Source organism: Pipistrellus hanaki (genome assembly GCF_964339955.1).
Source record: "Pipistrellus hanaki genome assembly, chromosome: X".
Lineage (NCBI taxonomy): Eukaryota > Metazoa > Chordata > Mammalia > Chiroptera > Vespertilionidae > Pipistrellus > Pipistrellus hanaki.
The window spans coordinates 81,197,708-81,214,557 of NC_140524.1; the positions used below are offsets into that span (position 1 = coordinate 81,197,708).

At 37.7% G+C, this 16,850-nt stretch overlaps 1 protein-coding gene across 1 annotated transcript in view; it reads right to left on the bottom strand.

Moving 5' to 3' along the window:
- The window catches only part of CFAP47 (cilia and flagella associated protein 47), a gene marked incomplete at both ends in the record, with an annotated part of 384,890 nt that overhangs the window by 146,319 nt on the left and 221,721 nt on the right, over positions 1–16,850 (bottom strand). The window contains 3 exons of the mRNA XM_084869970.1: positions 4,874–5,025; positions 8,038–8,090; positions 16,511–16,597. Coding sequence (XP_084726096.1) covers positions 4,874–5,025; positions 8,038–8,090; positions 16,511–16,597 — 292 coding nt within the window. The remainder of the gene's footprint in view (positions 1–4,873; positions 5,026–8,037; positions 8,091–16,510; positions 16,598–16,850) is intronic.

Sequence of the window (16,850 nt, forward strand, 5' to 3'; positions counted from 1 at the left end):
CCTCTCTGGAATCAAAAAATATATATATATTTTTTAAATGAGTGTCAATGATACTGTAGGAAAAGGAAGGTTTCTGGAGGCCTTGAGTTTGCCTGATCTATTCTAGACCCACGAGATAGTAAAAGCAGACCCTGGTATACATTTTGATCCTTTCCAAAGGCACCCAGCACCAACAGATGGGTCCACAAGTTGTGGATTGCTGATAGTTTAAAACAGGATACTCAGAGCCAGTCATATACAATATCTGACATTGTCCTGTACAAGAGATTGGAACTCGTAGCAGATGTACCTAATACACAGACATAAACCCAAAGAGGCAGCCAAAATGGAGAGACAAAAAACCAAGGCCCAGATCAAAGAACAATAGAATTATCTAGAAGAGTTAAAATTTTATCAGACACAGATATCAGAATAATGATTGGCAAAGGTGCTCAACAGCATGAGAAAAGATATAGTAACTATGAAGAATGATAGCATGAATAAAGAACTCAATGGAAGGAATACACTGCACATTAGGAGAAACTGAGGATTGCATTAGTGAACTGGAGACAGGGTAGAAAAAAAATCACTCATTCAGAGAACCAAAAAGAAAAAATATTAAAAAACTGGACAGCTTAAGGGAGCTGTGGGACAACATGAAACATAACAATATTCACATTATAAACATTCCAGAAGGGGAAGAGAGTGAGCAAGATATAGAGAATGTGTTTGAAAAAATAATGGCAGAAAACTTCTCTAACCACGTGAAGAAAAAAGTCACACAAGTACAGAGGCACAGAGAGTCCCAAACAAGAAGAACCCAGACCAGCCCACACTCAGACACATCATAATTAAAATGCCAAAAATTAAAGACAAAGAGAGAATCTTAAAGGCAGCAAGAGAAAAGCAAACTGTTACCTACTAAAGAGCTTCAAAAAGCCTGTCAGCTGATTTCTTAACAGTAACTCTATAGGCCAGAAGGGAATGGCATGAAATATTCAAGGTAATAAAAAGCAAAGATCTGAAACCAAGACTACTATATCCAGCAAGGCTATCATTAAAAAAAAAAAGTGAAATAAAGAGCTTCCCAGACCATAAAAAGTTAAATGAGTTTATGACCACCAATGCAGCACTGCAATAAATGCTAAAGGGATTGCTGTAATGAGAAGAATAAGGAGAGAGAGAGAAACATAGGCATTTAGCATTAAAATGGCAATAAAAAGTACCTATCAATAATAACCTCAAGTGTAAATGGAATAAATGCTCCAATCATAAGATATAGGGCAGCTAATGGATACAAATACATGACCCAATATTAGAGACCTACCTCAGAACAAAAGACTCACACAGGATGAGAGTGAAGTAATAGAAAAAATGTTCCATGCAAATGGAAATTTAAAAAAAGCTGGGGATAATACTCATATCTGACAAAATAGATTTCAATATGAAGGCCATCACAAGAGACAATAAAAGTCACTACATAATACTATGATCAATCCAACAAGAAGATATAACCTTGATAAACATATATGCACCCAACACAGGAGCACCTAATTATATATATATATATATATATATATATATATATATATATATATATATATATATATATATATATATTAGATGCCTAGTGCATGGATTTGTGTACATTGAAAGGAAATTAATTAGAAGGTGGCCAGCCAGAGGGGTAGGACTGAACGAGACAGGCTAGGCACACCCTAGAGCCAACCTCCTGTGGTCCCTCCTCAGCCAGCTGCACCTGGTGAGGTGCCAGGGATCGAAGGGCATCTGCAGAGTGAGCAGGGTCCTTCTGGCAGGTGGAGTCCCTGGGCCTTGCCTGCAGGGATCAGGCTTAAACCAGCAATCTGACATCCCCCAAGGGATTCCGGAGTGTGAGACGGAACTCTGCAAAGTTGCTGTCACTCAGAAGCTCCTACATTGAGCGTCTGCTCCTTGTTTGCCAGTGCACATCATACCTACCTGCTGGTCTGCCAGTTGGCCAGTCACTTTGCTTTTTATATATAGAGATATTAAAAATACTTCTATAGGTCTTTAAGAGAAAGAGCAATGGGAATAGAATCATAGTAGGGGGCTTTAACACTCTGCTGACTTCCCTAGATAGATCTTCCAGCCAAAAAATTAATAAGGAAACAGAGGCTCTAAATGACACACATGATTAGATGGATTTAATTGATATTTATAGAATAGTTCACCCCAAAGCTGCAGAATATACAACTTTTCAAGTGCACATGGGTCATTCTCAAAGATATACCACATGTTAGGACATAAAACAAGTCCCTAACAAGTTCAAGAAAATTGAAATCATATCAAGTATCTTCTAAAAACATACATAATAGACAAGGAGAATGAAATGTGTGATAGTGCAAGAAATCAGATGAGTATTTCCACTTATCTATGTAGATATAAAAGGAATGGCCAGAGTGACATATGATATATTTAACAGTTAATATGGTATAGCCTTAGACTAAATTGTTATATATTATGAATCAAAAGAAGGCTTTGCAGGGTTCTATACTTGTGAGTGGACACCCATGTCTTTTCCAGCCTTCTATTTGACTTGTAAGGCTGAAATTCTCTTTGGTACTTGGGGCCCTGGTGTGGGACTGGGCTAATTTGCATAACTTGCTCAGAGATACGTACTCCCATCTTGACTTCCTCAAGTTATCAATATTTGGAGTTTGATTTTGATTTGTTCTGATGTTTATAGATAGAAAGGGCAATAAAGGACTTAAGATAAATATATCAGGGGAGAGAAAGAGTCCAGCTGGGGTCAATAAAAAGGCTCATGTGTTGGTAGGAGAAGGCTGGGTAGGCCATAGCAAGTGACCACAACTGGAACTCCCTCTTAACCCAGGTCCCTTCTTAAGGTTCCCTGTCGGTTGCCACAGCTTCCCTTATATGGATGTTCCCAGCAATGCCAAGTGATTTCACATTTGGAAACCTAGGAGTACTCAGAGCAGACATTCATTTACATGGCCACCACAGTGAAAGAGTTACGGGGTTGTGTCAAGACATTGCTTTGTGCTTTGCAGTGTTTGTGTTCCTTGTATGGGGATCTGCCAACCACTCTTACCAACAGAACCAGTTTCTCAGGGGCTAGGTGGGTCATGATTTAATCTACCCAGCCACACAGAGCAGAAATTTATTTGGATTTTTGGCACTTGAAAGCATCATTTTTTACGACTTTTGTAGGTTTTCCCTTAAGGTAAGAAATTCATGAACACTGATTGTAAGTTTGATAAAACTCTTGCTTTCAAACACTTGTTATATAATTCATTTCATTTTTTTATATGTAAGTGTGAATGAAACAGCCAAAGTAAAACAAATGGCTTTTCCTTGATAGCAGTGTTAGTAGAAATGTTTCTGTTTTATACATGGGAAGCTGTCAAATTGAGGCCTAATTACTTTCTAGTTTTCAACAGGTGGTTCTTAAGGGCAAAGCGGTATTACACATTTAATAATTATAGGAGCTAACAAGGTGGACTTAGATATTTGATTATTTATTTAAGTGTGTTATTACATTTTTCAATATAATTAGAAATAAATTTAAATGTGTAAAGTAATTGATGTGTTTTTACATAAGTAAATATAATTCAATGCAATGATTTACATTAGGGGCATTATTTCTCAATTCATGGCAATATAACTGTATGATTATTTTAATATCTTTTTCTGACAAGGGCAATTTATTTATAATCAAAAGTCACATTTTAATAAATTGAGATGCCAAGTGTAATTCTATTTAGATAACATTTATGGAAGCAAATACTAATATTCCAATAGTTTAATTTAAAAATAAAATCAATATCCTTACTATGCTATTAAAAATTAACCCTAGCGTTTTTATAGGGGTATATACAAATTTATATAAAAAAGAAATTGTGAAGCACTTGAACAAACTACTATTTTTCATAAACTTTAATGCAGAGGAATTCAGTCATATCCTGAACTCCATTGAAGCAAATAAAAAATAAGACTTAGCATCACTATAAAACAGCAGTTTCTTCCAAAATGGTAATTTTTAGTATAAAACTAGACTATACTTTACATATTTCATAGGCCATATTATTTTTCACATGTAAATAATCCTATGGATACCAGGTAAATATAATACCTTTTCTAATTACCATTATTTCATTATATATACATTCAAAATAGTATATAACTGATATATAATTTATACATATGGGATTATAACCTGGGGATTATAAATTTTCTCCTCAGGTTAACACATGGTAGTGTCTTTCTGAAAAGAAATAATGACATAGAACTTTCCTCTAGAGATAATCAATCTCAACTTCCCTCCTTCCCTCCTTTCTTTCCTTCTCTTGGTCCTTCTCCTTTGCTGGCTTTAAAGAAGTAAGACATATGGGATCCCTGATCCACTAGGAATTGAATTTTGCCAACAACTTGGGAGAAACTGGAAGGAGCTCCTTTCTCAAATGAACCTCTGTGGAGAACCCAGCACTGGCCAATCCCTTATTGAAACTTGATAGGCATTAAGCAGAGGACCCCTCTAGGTCATATCTGGACCTTTGATTCATTAAAAATGTGACATAATACATTTGTGTTGTTTTAACCCTTTCTGTGCCTGGAAATTTGTGATGCAACAATATATCAATACAGATAGGGCCACTGCAAGGTTAGGAATGCTTTCACTCTGCTTCCATGGAACTTCCTTAGGTTATAGAATGTACCCATCACTAATGTAACTCTGCATATTCTTGAGGGTAAGTTCTTTGTTTAGCTACTAGAAGATTGAGATAGTTATCTACATTTCTAAAGTCTTCAGCTGCCATCAAGTCCCCTGTACTAATCATTCCATCAGAATGTCAGGCCAAGATGCAAGCATACACAACAGTTTTGTTCTCACCTTTTCATTGCTAAGGATAATGATGCAGTAGCGTATCTGCATGTCAAAGGGAACAAAGGAGAGCTCCAGGCTTGTAGTCCCTTTTGGTCCTGCTCCCAGGTGAACAGTTGGTGATGGGCAGAAGAACTCTCTGATGAAACTGGATCTAATTGCTGCCAAAACATGAAGCAGAGTTTATTTAAATATCATTGTGTGTCATTCAAATAAAGCAGCTATTTCTACTAGTGATTGAAGCTTTCAGATAAATCAGAAAAATATTCAAAGCATTAGCACACAAATTTAGAAGATAACACATATATTTGTTAATAAAAGTACCAGTGGCCTAGCATAAGTTTGATTTAATATAAAACATATAATTATGATGCAGTATTAAAAATGCTTAATAAATTATTTATTTACAGAGGAAACTTCACCAGTATTTAAAATTAGCTTGATATCCTATATAATAAAAGAGTAATGTGCAAATTAACCATCACGCCACTAAACCACCAGCCAATCAGGAGTGAGTATGCAAACCAAGATGGCTACAGCCATGGAGAGAGCAGGATGGAGGCTTGGGTTTCCCCAGCAATGGAGGAAGCCAAGCTTTCTGCACACCCTGGCAGGCCCAGGCCTCCACTCAATGTTACAAAGTTTCAATGATAGAAGATAAGTAAATTCCAACAAAAATGATAGCAGCCACAGAGCTGGAGAGAGCAGGAGGCTTGAGTTGCCTCCAGAAATGGAGGAAGCCAAGATTTCTGCAAACCCTGGCTGGCCCAGGTCTCTACTTAAGGCTACAAAGTTTTAATTATAGAAGATAAATAAATACCAACAGAAATGGCTGCCACCATGGAGAGAGCAGAAGGCTTGGCTCCACTCCAGGCTATAAAGTTTCAATTGTAAAAGATAAATAAATCCCAAATACCTGAGCCTCTGCTTGGGTCACCGGAGGCATGGCCAGTCTGCAAGCCACCACAGGCTCTTCTCCCAGGCTGCCCCACGCCACAAGGGAACCCCCATCCCAATCCAGGACACCCTTCAGGGAAAACCAGGTGGCCCCCACCCATGCACTAGGCCTCTATCCTATCTAATAAAAGAGTAATATGCATATTGAACATCACTCCAACACACAGGATGGCTAGCTACACCCATATGGTCAAAGATCCTGCCCCCATGTGGATACAAGATGGCCAGCAGAGGAGGGCAGTTGGGAGGGACCAGGCCTACAAGGGAGGGCAGTTGGAAAAGATCACACATGCACGGGAGGGCAGTTAGGGGTGACCAAGCCAGCAGAGGAAGGAAGTTGGGGGCAAACAGGATGGCAGAGGAGCAGTTAGACATCAATCAGGATGGCAGGGGAGTGGTTAGGAGGTAATCAGGCTGGCAAGCAGAAGCAGTTAGGGGCAATCAGGAAGGTAGGCAGGTGAGCAGCTGGGAGCCAGCAGTCCCGGATTGTGAGATGGGTCCCAGATTGGAGTACAGGCTGGGCTGAGGAACACCCCCCGCCCCCATGCATGAATTTCATGCACCGGGCCTCTAATACAATTATCATCATTAAAGTGATCATCAAAGAATCTTTACAATTTTGTAGGACTATGTAATGGTTCACATTATAGGAAGTAGTAAAAAACTGGAACTGTTAGTTTTGAAACATGTTCACACATTCTTCCACATTTCCTTGAATGTGGTGATGTGGTAGGCCAGTCTTAGTGATTTGGTCCCAACGAACAGTATGCTAGAATGTAGCAGAAGTCAAGCAGTGTGACTCTGGACATCAGATCATAAAATGTAATACACCTTCTTCTTAATTATCTCTCTTTCTTGGTTCTCTTTCTTTTAGAATTAAGTTGTTATCCTGTAAGGAAGCCTAGGACACATGAAGAGGCCAAATATAAGTGTCCAGGCAAATAGCCCCACCTAAGGGACCAGAGGAAAGGCATTAGTCACCAGACATGTGAGTGAGGAAGCCTTTGGAATGACTCAAGCCCCAGCCTCAATTTGACCACAATTGCAAGAGTCATGTTAGCTGAGGCCAGGCCAGTCACCTCAGAAATGTGAGAAATAGCCCTAACCAGTTTGGCTCAGTGGATAGAGTGTAGGCCTGCGGACTGAAGGGTCCCAGGTTCAATTCTGTTCAAGGGCATATACCTTGGTTGCGGGCACACCCCCAGTAGGGGGTGTGCAGGAGGCAGCTGATTGATGTTTCTCTCTCATTGATGTTTCTAACTCTCTATCCCTCTCCCTTCCTCTCTGTGAAAAATCAATAAAATATATTTAAAAAAAGAAATGTGAGAAATACTAACCATATTACATTTTCATTGTTCAATACCACTACATTTGGAGTGGTTTATCTGTAGGTATTGAGAACCAGAACATTCCTATATCCATTTTCCTATCTACCATTATATCCAAATTTTCTAAATCTATAGTTATTTCATAAAACAAAGTAATTAGTGTTCACCTTATAGTAATTTTAACCATGGTGATATCTGTCACCTAAATAGACTTAAGCAGTTCAGAATTAGCCAAAAGAGATGTAGAGAGCAGCTATATGGTTGAACCTTGGACTGACCTGTTGGCAAACCCACAAACAAGTCCCAGCTTATAGAGCACAGCCCTCTTAGCATAATGAAACTTGCCATTATGACACTCTCTAGATCTTATCTGGGAAGCTAATGGGCTATGAGAGGTGCAGCAAGTGCAGCAAAAACAAGTGAAACCCCAAGAAATTGTAACTATGGTGACCACTGCCTGTTTACATCTGGCTATAAAATAAAGGCTCAGCTTTCCATTTGGATCCCTCTCTGTGGCCTTAGCCAGGCACAGGAGATCCACCTAGACCCAGCTTATTCTCTTTGTCTTTTCTTGAATCCTTCGCCACCCCCCCTCAGGCTCACCAAACCCTTGACTGAGTAGGCCCAGCACAAAGAAACATAGTAAAGGTCATTTATCTAAATACATTCATTGTAAGGGTGAGGAAACCCACCAGTGAAAGAAATAGATTTGGGCAGAGTTCACCAAAGGATCATAAAAAGGCTGAACACCAACACTTCAGGTTCTCATTCAGCCTGCAATCCTCAGGGCTTGCCATTCTGTCTATAGTTTCAATTCATAGTATGTTCTGTACATAAAATAAGAATAATACATGAAAACCAATAAGGGTTTTAATTTGAGGTACTCACAGGTTTTTAAGGTTTTTGGGACAGCATCCTGTTCGCTGTCATTATCAGAATCACTGTCATAAGTGAATAGAAAAACACAATCAATAACACATACCAAAAACATTTATCTATCTTAAATTAATCTTACAGATCCCTAAAATTATGGCTACATACAATATGATGTGCAAAAAATCAGATTTCTTTCATGTATTATTTTAACATTTACACTGAGTGTCCAGATTTTTATGTGTATATCCTATATAATAAAAGGCCAATATGAAAATTGTCTCCTCAACCAGGAGTTTGATCAGCAGGCAGGCTGGCCAACTGCCCATGTCCCCTCCCACTGGCCAGGTTGGCTGGACCCCATCCATGCACGAATTCATGCACCGGGTCTCTAATATACATACACACACATATATATGTACATATATATATGTATATGTATATGTATATGTGTATATATATATATATATATATATATATATATATATATATATATATATAATACTGAGTGGCCAGATTATTTTGTGTTCAGAGATCATAATAATCTGGCCACTCAGTATATTGTTTTAAAAATTTTAAAAATAAGAAAAATGCCAAAAGGAAACTAACAGTCACTACTAGTTTTAAAAATTTGATTTAAAAATTCCTTTTTAATTTTAAACACTGTAGAGAAGTAAATATTTGATGATGATAATAATAATAATAATAATAACCCAAATCCTGAGACTCAAAAGTTGGTGATTTCATCTCCTAATTGTATAGGTAGTCTCTCCAAACGTGGTTCTAGAACTTGATGTCTTGAAAAATTCTCTTTCCTCAGCTTATCACTTCAACATTTGCTTCTTTCCCAATAAAAGTAGAAGTAAATGTGGACAGCTGTTTAATCTCTGCTTGAATTTCTGAAAATTAATTAGCAGATCATAGCCTGAGGCAACTGCCTCCCTTGAAATGTTCCATTCTTCCAGAAACCATCAATTTCCCCCAAATTGCTCTTCTGCTAGTATTCATGATTAACTCACTCAATAAGCTGTTAATTAGTATCTGGACTCTCAGATATTCTTTGCCTGATTTTTTTTCTGAGAATACAAAACAAACATTATTTCTCAAGTTATCTGCTTTTGCCTAAATTTTATACTGTAAAATTATATTGACTATTTATAAGTAAAGTTCTTCTAACCATATCCATACCATTTCTCAAATGCTTTTTCATTGCACCGCATATGTTTTAAAAATTATGTTTTTATGTATTGCAGAGAGGAAGGGAGAGGGAGAGATAGAAACATCAATGATGAGGGAGAATAATTGATCAGCTGCCTCCTGCACGCCATACACTGGGGATTGAGCCCCCAACCTGGGCATGTGCCCTGACTGGGAATCGAACCATTACTTCCTGGTTCATAGGTCGACCCTCAACCACTGAGCAATGACAGTGGAGCCGCACCACATTCGTAATAAGTTTATTTATCACATCTTGTAATTACTCTGTACTTTGCCATTACTTCACAGGCATTCTGAGTAGCAGTTTAAGTAATATATTTTTTAAAGTAGAGAACCTTTAATATTTCATATTATTTGAATATTTGATAGACACTTTAAGGCTATCATAGATATGATATATGAATATGACAGCAATTATAAAGAAGACTATATAAAGAGTTGGGGGGGGGACATCAATAAATGCTTATTTCTCAATGTAGAGCTCCATTGCCATGTACTTGATAATCGAGCTCTGGGTAGAATGCCCAGATTAAAATCCTCAGATAATCTCCAGACCTTATTTTGTTTAATATTTGCAATATTCAACCTTTCAGTCATGCTTTTTTTTCCACAGTGAATAGAAAAGCAGAGCAATTTGGGCTTTATTATTTTCTTTCCTTTACCCATTTTGTTGGAGAATAGCTAATGAAAGTGCCTTTTGAATAAATCAAAGAGGTACCCCATCCTCAAAGGAGATTCTCAAACTCCCCAAAATTGAGTTACCTGTAATCTTTACGGTAAAGATGGATATAAAAGAATGAAAACCTAAGAATTTTATTGACTTACTCATGAAGCTAACTATCATGATTAACTCAGAGACATTGGAAAACAATTTAATAAAATAGCCTGGCTCAGGAACATGCTATTCTACCTAATCAATGTCATTGAGTTTAGAAATTCAGTAATAAACTCAGTTTATTTACGAAACCAATATCTTAGATGTTCCAAAACAGAAAAGAAAATAACTCACTTTTTTGTTATTCCCTGCACCTTGGTTCACGCTATCCATTTCCTAGATGCTCATCTACTAGTATTATTATTGAAGCCATGACAGAAAGAGCATGTTTAAACTCTTGGTATTAAGGAAGAAATAAATCAAAAGAAGCTAAAATTATACAATACTCTAGGTTAAGCAGTGGAATATGTTCTGGTAATTGAAGATTGGGCCAAAGTCAGGGAGTGGAACCTCCTTAAAATTATGAAGGAATGATATTCCTTTTTTCCTATGCAGTAGTGGCATGCAGCTCTCTGTTTTCAAGTAAAATGATCAAGATGGCATCAAATTGATTAGATTCAAGGCATGAATATATCAGCCCTAAGAATAACTTCTTGAATCCTTTCCCATTAGGGAAATAAGATCTTTATTATAAGCCTTCGTGAAGCTATACCTGGGCCAGCCTTCAGGGCTGTGTCTAAACCAAATAGCAAATTATCTAATCTAAGTCACGTTTTTAATATATAATGGGAAAAATATAAAAGGATTGATTTTTAGATTCATTCTATCATTCATGTGTCCAGAAGGTCTTTAAAAAGTGTTTCATGTCTCATTATTCTCTTTAAATGACTTCTTTGCTGGTAATATGTCTATAATATTTAGATACTAATATTCCTTGCCAATTAGCTCACAGAGCACTTTTTAAATTACATATACTACTGAATGCATTCCTCTCTAAACAATTGTCTTCATTTGTGTAGACTTTTTTCCCCCGTCTCTACTTGATAGTTGGCTCCTTGAAGAAGAGAACTGGGATTTATTTTTTTGCTAAATTTTTCCAGTACTGAGAACAGTGCTTGCAATGCTACTTGGTAAGAATTGATTGAAAGATAAATAATTCAATGTTGTTGTAAAAAAAAGAATAGCAAGTAATATTACTGTAAGAAATTATTTACAAAGTGCTCATATCTGAGCACTGCTGATCACTCATGCAATTTTAAAGTGCACTCCCCTGTCCTAATTCTTTCTGATAATCTTTTGAATTTAATTAGAATAAAAATGTCTTAACTTCTCTTGCTTATCCTGATGTATTATCTTCCCACAGGAAAATGTGTGAGGACCTAAATAGAATCTTTTCAAAAGAAGACAGAAGGAAGGCCAAGAGCCACGTGAAAACATGCTCAAAGTCACTAATTATCCGAGAGATGCAAGCCAAAATGACAATGCAGTACCATCTCACACCTGTCAGAATGGCTATCATCAGCAAATCAACAAATGACAAGTGTTGGTGAGAATTCAGAGAAAAAGGAACTCTCCTGCACTGCTGGTGGGAATTCAGACTGGTGCAGCCACTGTAGAGAACACTATGGAGTGTCCTCAAAAAACTAAAAATGTAACTTCCATTTGACCCAGTAATCCCTCTCCTAGAAATATATCCTAAGAAACTAGAATCATCAATCAGAAAGGATATATGCATACCTATGATCATAGCAGCACAATTTACAATAACTAACCTTTGGAAACAGCCTAGGTGCCCATCAGCAGATGATTGGATCAGAAAACTATGGTACATTTACACAATGGAATACTATGCTCCCATAAAAAAGAAGAAATTCTTACCATTTGCAGCAACCTGAATCGAACTGGAGAACATCATGCTAAGTGAAATAAGTGAGTCAATGAAAGAAAAATACCACATTATCTCACTCATTTATGGATAATAAAGAACATTATAAACTGATGAACAAAAAGATAGATACAGAGACAGTAAAGCATCAAACAGAATGTCAAATTACAGCAGGAAGGTTAGGGAGAGGTTGGGGAGATAAGAGATCAACCGAAGGACTTGTATGCATGCATATAAGCATAACCAATGGATACAAAACACTGGGGGGTGAGGGCATGTAAGGGAGTGGAGTGGGGGGTAATGGTAAGATATGTACACATATAATACTTTAATAAAAATGGAAAAAATAAAATACAACAAAATGCGAAACAAAATACACAAAACCAATACATACAAAAGACCTCTACAGCAACAACAAATGCAACCACCAGAGAAGAGAGAATTAGGAAAGAGACAAGAGAGCAATACTCTTATATAATAAAAGTATAATATGCTAAGTGTCTGACCGATTGGTCGACCATTCAGTCAACCACTCGACCAGTCACTGGTTCTATTCTGTTCATCAGTTTATATTATTCACTAGATTCCACATATGAGTGAAATCATGTGACATTTGTTTTTCTCTAACTGGCTTATTTTACTTAGCATTTTACTCTCTGGGTCCCTCTGTTAGCCAGCTGTCAATCTTAATCACTCAGAAGTTTGTTTCTGAAAGGGCTTTAGGTGGGGGAGGTGCTATTTAGCTTCCAGGGAATATGGTGGGTGTGTCCCTGTCACAGAGCTACTTCTCTGCGAGTGTCCCAAAATATTACTCTGCCCTTGCCTAAGCAGAGATCCTTGTGTGCTGTCCAGTCAGGTTCCGGGGACAGTGGAGTGGATGGCATCTCCCCAAATCCAGTCACTGAAGCTCCCTAAGACTGTTCAAATCCATAAAATTGGCCTCTGCTTTTGTTTCCCTTTGTTTTAAAAGCTCAAAATGCAAGTTGTGGCAGCCAGGGCTCCTGAGGGTGGGCCAGGCTGTATCACCTATAGAGGGGTATCTTTTTCCTGAGCTCTGGTTACTGGGAGTGATTAGCTCCTCTCAGGAAAAATGGCCATTTCAGTTTGGGGGCACAATACCAAATGCAGGACTCCCAACTGCTGCTTTTCCACATCTCAGCACAATGTTTCCCACCTTGGCCTCTCCATAGGCACCTCAATTCCAGGCCTCCCTCCCTGCACCAAAGCCTCGGGTGAGTAGCTGCAAATGAAAACTCCTGTATTCTAGTTTTAAAACTGTGGCTTTCTCTCCTACCAGCTCAAGTTTTCAGGCTCCCAACTCTGATGCAGCCAGCAGCACTGCTGCCTTTCAAGATTAGATATTACTTGAGCCAAGGGTATTGGCTTTGGTGCTTCAGGGTGTGGAGCCCAGCGTGGGTTTCAGGGATCAATTTTCTGAGGGAACAGACCCTCCCATGGCCCAGAGCTCCTTTCTCACTCTTGGGCCAGCCACCCCTGGGAGCTGGACAGCCCCTCTCATGATCTCACAATTTCCTATTAGTATCCAGGAGTTTTGTGTAATTTTTTCATGTGAGTCTCCTCAGCTGGACCTCAGTTGATCTTCATTTAGTTTTAAAGGTATTGTTTTATACATATCTGTTGCTTAATAAGGCCAGTTTATAGAATCATTTTTATATTTTAACAAAATTCTTGTATGAAGGGGTGTGTCCCTCAGTCTAGCCTGCACCCTCTCCAATTAGGCCTGATCCGACTGCCCATTTAGGATCGGGCCTAAACAGGCAGTTGGGCAGTCCCTCTCACAATCCAGGACTGCTGACTCCCAACTGCTCACCTGCTTACCTTCCTGATTGCCCCTAACTGCTTCTGCCTGCCAGCCTTATCACCCCCTAACTACTCCCATGCCAGCCTGATTGATGCCTAACTGCTCCCCTGCCAGTCTGTTGGCCCCTAACTGCCCACATCTGTAGGCCTGGTCACCCCTAACTGCCCTCCCCTTGCAGGCCTGGTCTCCCCCAACTGCTCTTCCCTGTAGGCCCAGTCGCCCCCACTTCCAGCCCTTGCAGTCCTTGTTTCTCCCAACTGCCCTCCCCTGCTGGCCATCTTGTGGCAGCCATCTTCTGTCCACATGGTGGCAGCCATCTTGTGTGTTGGAGTGATGGTCAATTTGCATATTACTCTTTTATTAGATTTAATAGAGGCCTGGTGCATGGGTGGGGGCCAGCTGGTTTTCCCTGAAGGGTGTCCTGGATTAGGGTGGGGGTTCCCTTGGGGCATGGGGCAGCCTGAAAAAAAGGGCCTGTGATGGTTTGCAGGCTGGCCACACCCCAGGTTACCCAAGTGGAGGCCCTGGTATCTGGGATTTATTTATCTTCTATAATAGAAACTTTGTAGTCTTGAGAGGAGCCAAGCCTTCAGCTATAGTTTAATATGTAATACTATAGTATTACTTGCAATTAATGTGAAGAAATTATTTCAATGCAATTCTGGCAAAATCTATGATCACAAAGCAGCTTCTTAATCAAGAAACAAGGGACTAAAAAGATTAAAATCTAGAAATATTTACTGAAGTTATTTTTTTTTTAGCAAATTAGCATTTCATAGTAAGAAATTAACATAAAATGCCTATAATATTCTATTCTTAGGCTATCTATAAATATGTTATCTTATAGTTTAATGGATTAATTCATATTTTATTGTTCACAACAAATGTGAAGGATGACTCTGAATGCCTTACTTAAGCATGAAATCAGTATCATACAATAAAGCAAATGCTGTAAAACAAAAATGAAATTTCCTTTAACAATGAAAAACCAATAAATGCTTTATAATAAATTCAATTCTTATAATCAAAATTATTGGCTTATGCACAATTCACTTTTAAAACTAATCTATATTCACTTTCATTTAAGCAAGATCTGTACAATCTCTTTCATGGTTTCTGATAACTTTGACATTGGAAATTCCTATGGTATCAACATGGCCAAATCCTTGCCTCTCAGGATGTTATTGCACCTAAAAGAATGACAGTGATGCCCTCAAGCATTACACAGAGACAAAGGTGAATGCATTTCATTAATAGACATCTGCATCATTTTCTTTCCGTCTGACTTTTATTAGTCTTGGTAACATTGTTTTGATTCTATTTTATTTTAAATAGTTATTCTATACTAGAGGCCTGATGCAAGAAGATTTGTGCAAGAATGGGCCTGCCTTCCCCTCATGCCGGCACCACCTTTGCTCTGGCTGGAGCCGCCTTTCCACCTTCCCACGCTGCCCAGAGGCTCAGAGCAGCTGGGGCAGTGCGAAACAACTGCAGCCCCCAGCTGCTTGGTGCCTGTGTATGCAAATTAACCTGCCATCTTTGTTGGGTTAATTTGCATACTCACTCCTGATTGACTGGTGGGCATCGCGAAGGTATGGTCAATTTGTATCTTACTCTAGATAGTTGATCTTGAACATGGTAGTTAGGGTGCCAATGCCAGTGCTCCCCCCTGTCAGTTGAAAATCCATATGTAACTTTGACTCCCACAAAAACTTAACTACTAATAGACTTCTGAGCAAAAGCCTTCCCAATAACATAAACAATTGATTAACATATATTCATTTATTTGAAATATTTAATTTATGCTCAATTATATATATAATATACTGTGTTCTTACAATAAAGTAAGCTAGATAAAAGAAAATGTAATTAACAAAATCATAAGGAAGAGAAAAAACACTTAACAATATTTATTTTTAAAAATACACTTAACAATTTAAGTGAACCCACACGGTTCAAATCTGGATATTGAAGGGTCAATGTATTATAGTTTAACAGATGAGAAATATAAAGCAATCTAACTTTTAAAAAATCTGCTTCTCTATTCAGAGGTTAATATTTCATTCTAAACTAAATACAAACCTCATAAAATAATATCATAGGCAGAATAAACTTAAATACAGTCAATCCTCGTTATCCATGAATTCCATTATTTTCAAACTCACCTCCTTGCTAAAATTGATTTGTAACCACAAAATCAATATTCAACGTGCTTTAATAGTAGTTTGTGGACATGTGCAGAGTGGCAAAATGTTCCAGTCACTGGTCACACAAGTTCCCAACTGAGGTCAAACAAGGTGACACGGGGCCTCTTTGTGTCAGTTTTCATACACAGATGACCAGAGGATGAAGACCATAAAGGGCAGTACAGAGGTACAAAAAGCTCCAGCTCTGGGGCCAGGTGGACAGGATTTGACACCCTTCCTTGGTACCTATTACTGGCACAGCTGGAAACAAGTTATTTAAAACTTCTGAACCTCATTTTCTTTGTGTAAAGAAAGTGGAATCTATCAGAAAGGGTTCTTTTTATGATTTATGATTATAATGTATGTGGTAATATATAATGGTTCAGTATTCTCTAATTGAATGTTTGCAGGAATTTTATAGAGCATAATTAACATGATTAATGAGAATCTACTGTATTTAGTCATGCACATATTTATTCTATTTTCATGCACATAAACCTGTACCACATAAGAGAATTAGAAAAGTATAAATTATATATATAATTGAGCATAAATTAAATATTTCAAATAAATGAAAAATGTTATGGAATTATACAAGTTTACTTAAATTTCTCAGAATCTTTCCTCAGATAATTATTAGCATAAAATGTATATATATTTACCCCTGGGGTTTGAAGTGAACAGATTGTCCAGTTGCATTTAATTGGGATGTAAGGCAGATAAATGTTGAGGATTCCACCAAAATGGCACTAAAATAAAGAAATAAAGGAATTATTCTGGATTCTACTATAACAAAATTGAAATGACCACAAAATATTCTTTAAATTTTTTTTATCATTCATAAAATATAATTAGAATCAGAATAAATTGTAGTTTAAACAGTCCATGAGTTCTCATTCTACAACTTAAAACACATATATAAGAAAGAGTGGAAAAATCTGGAATGGAAATATATATTTTTTAAGATAATATTTTATAATGAAAGGCATCACCAAATTCTCA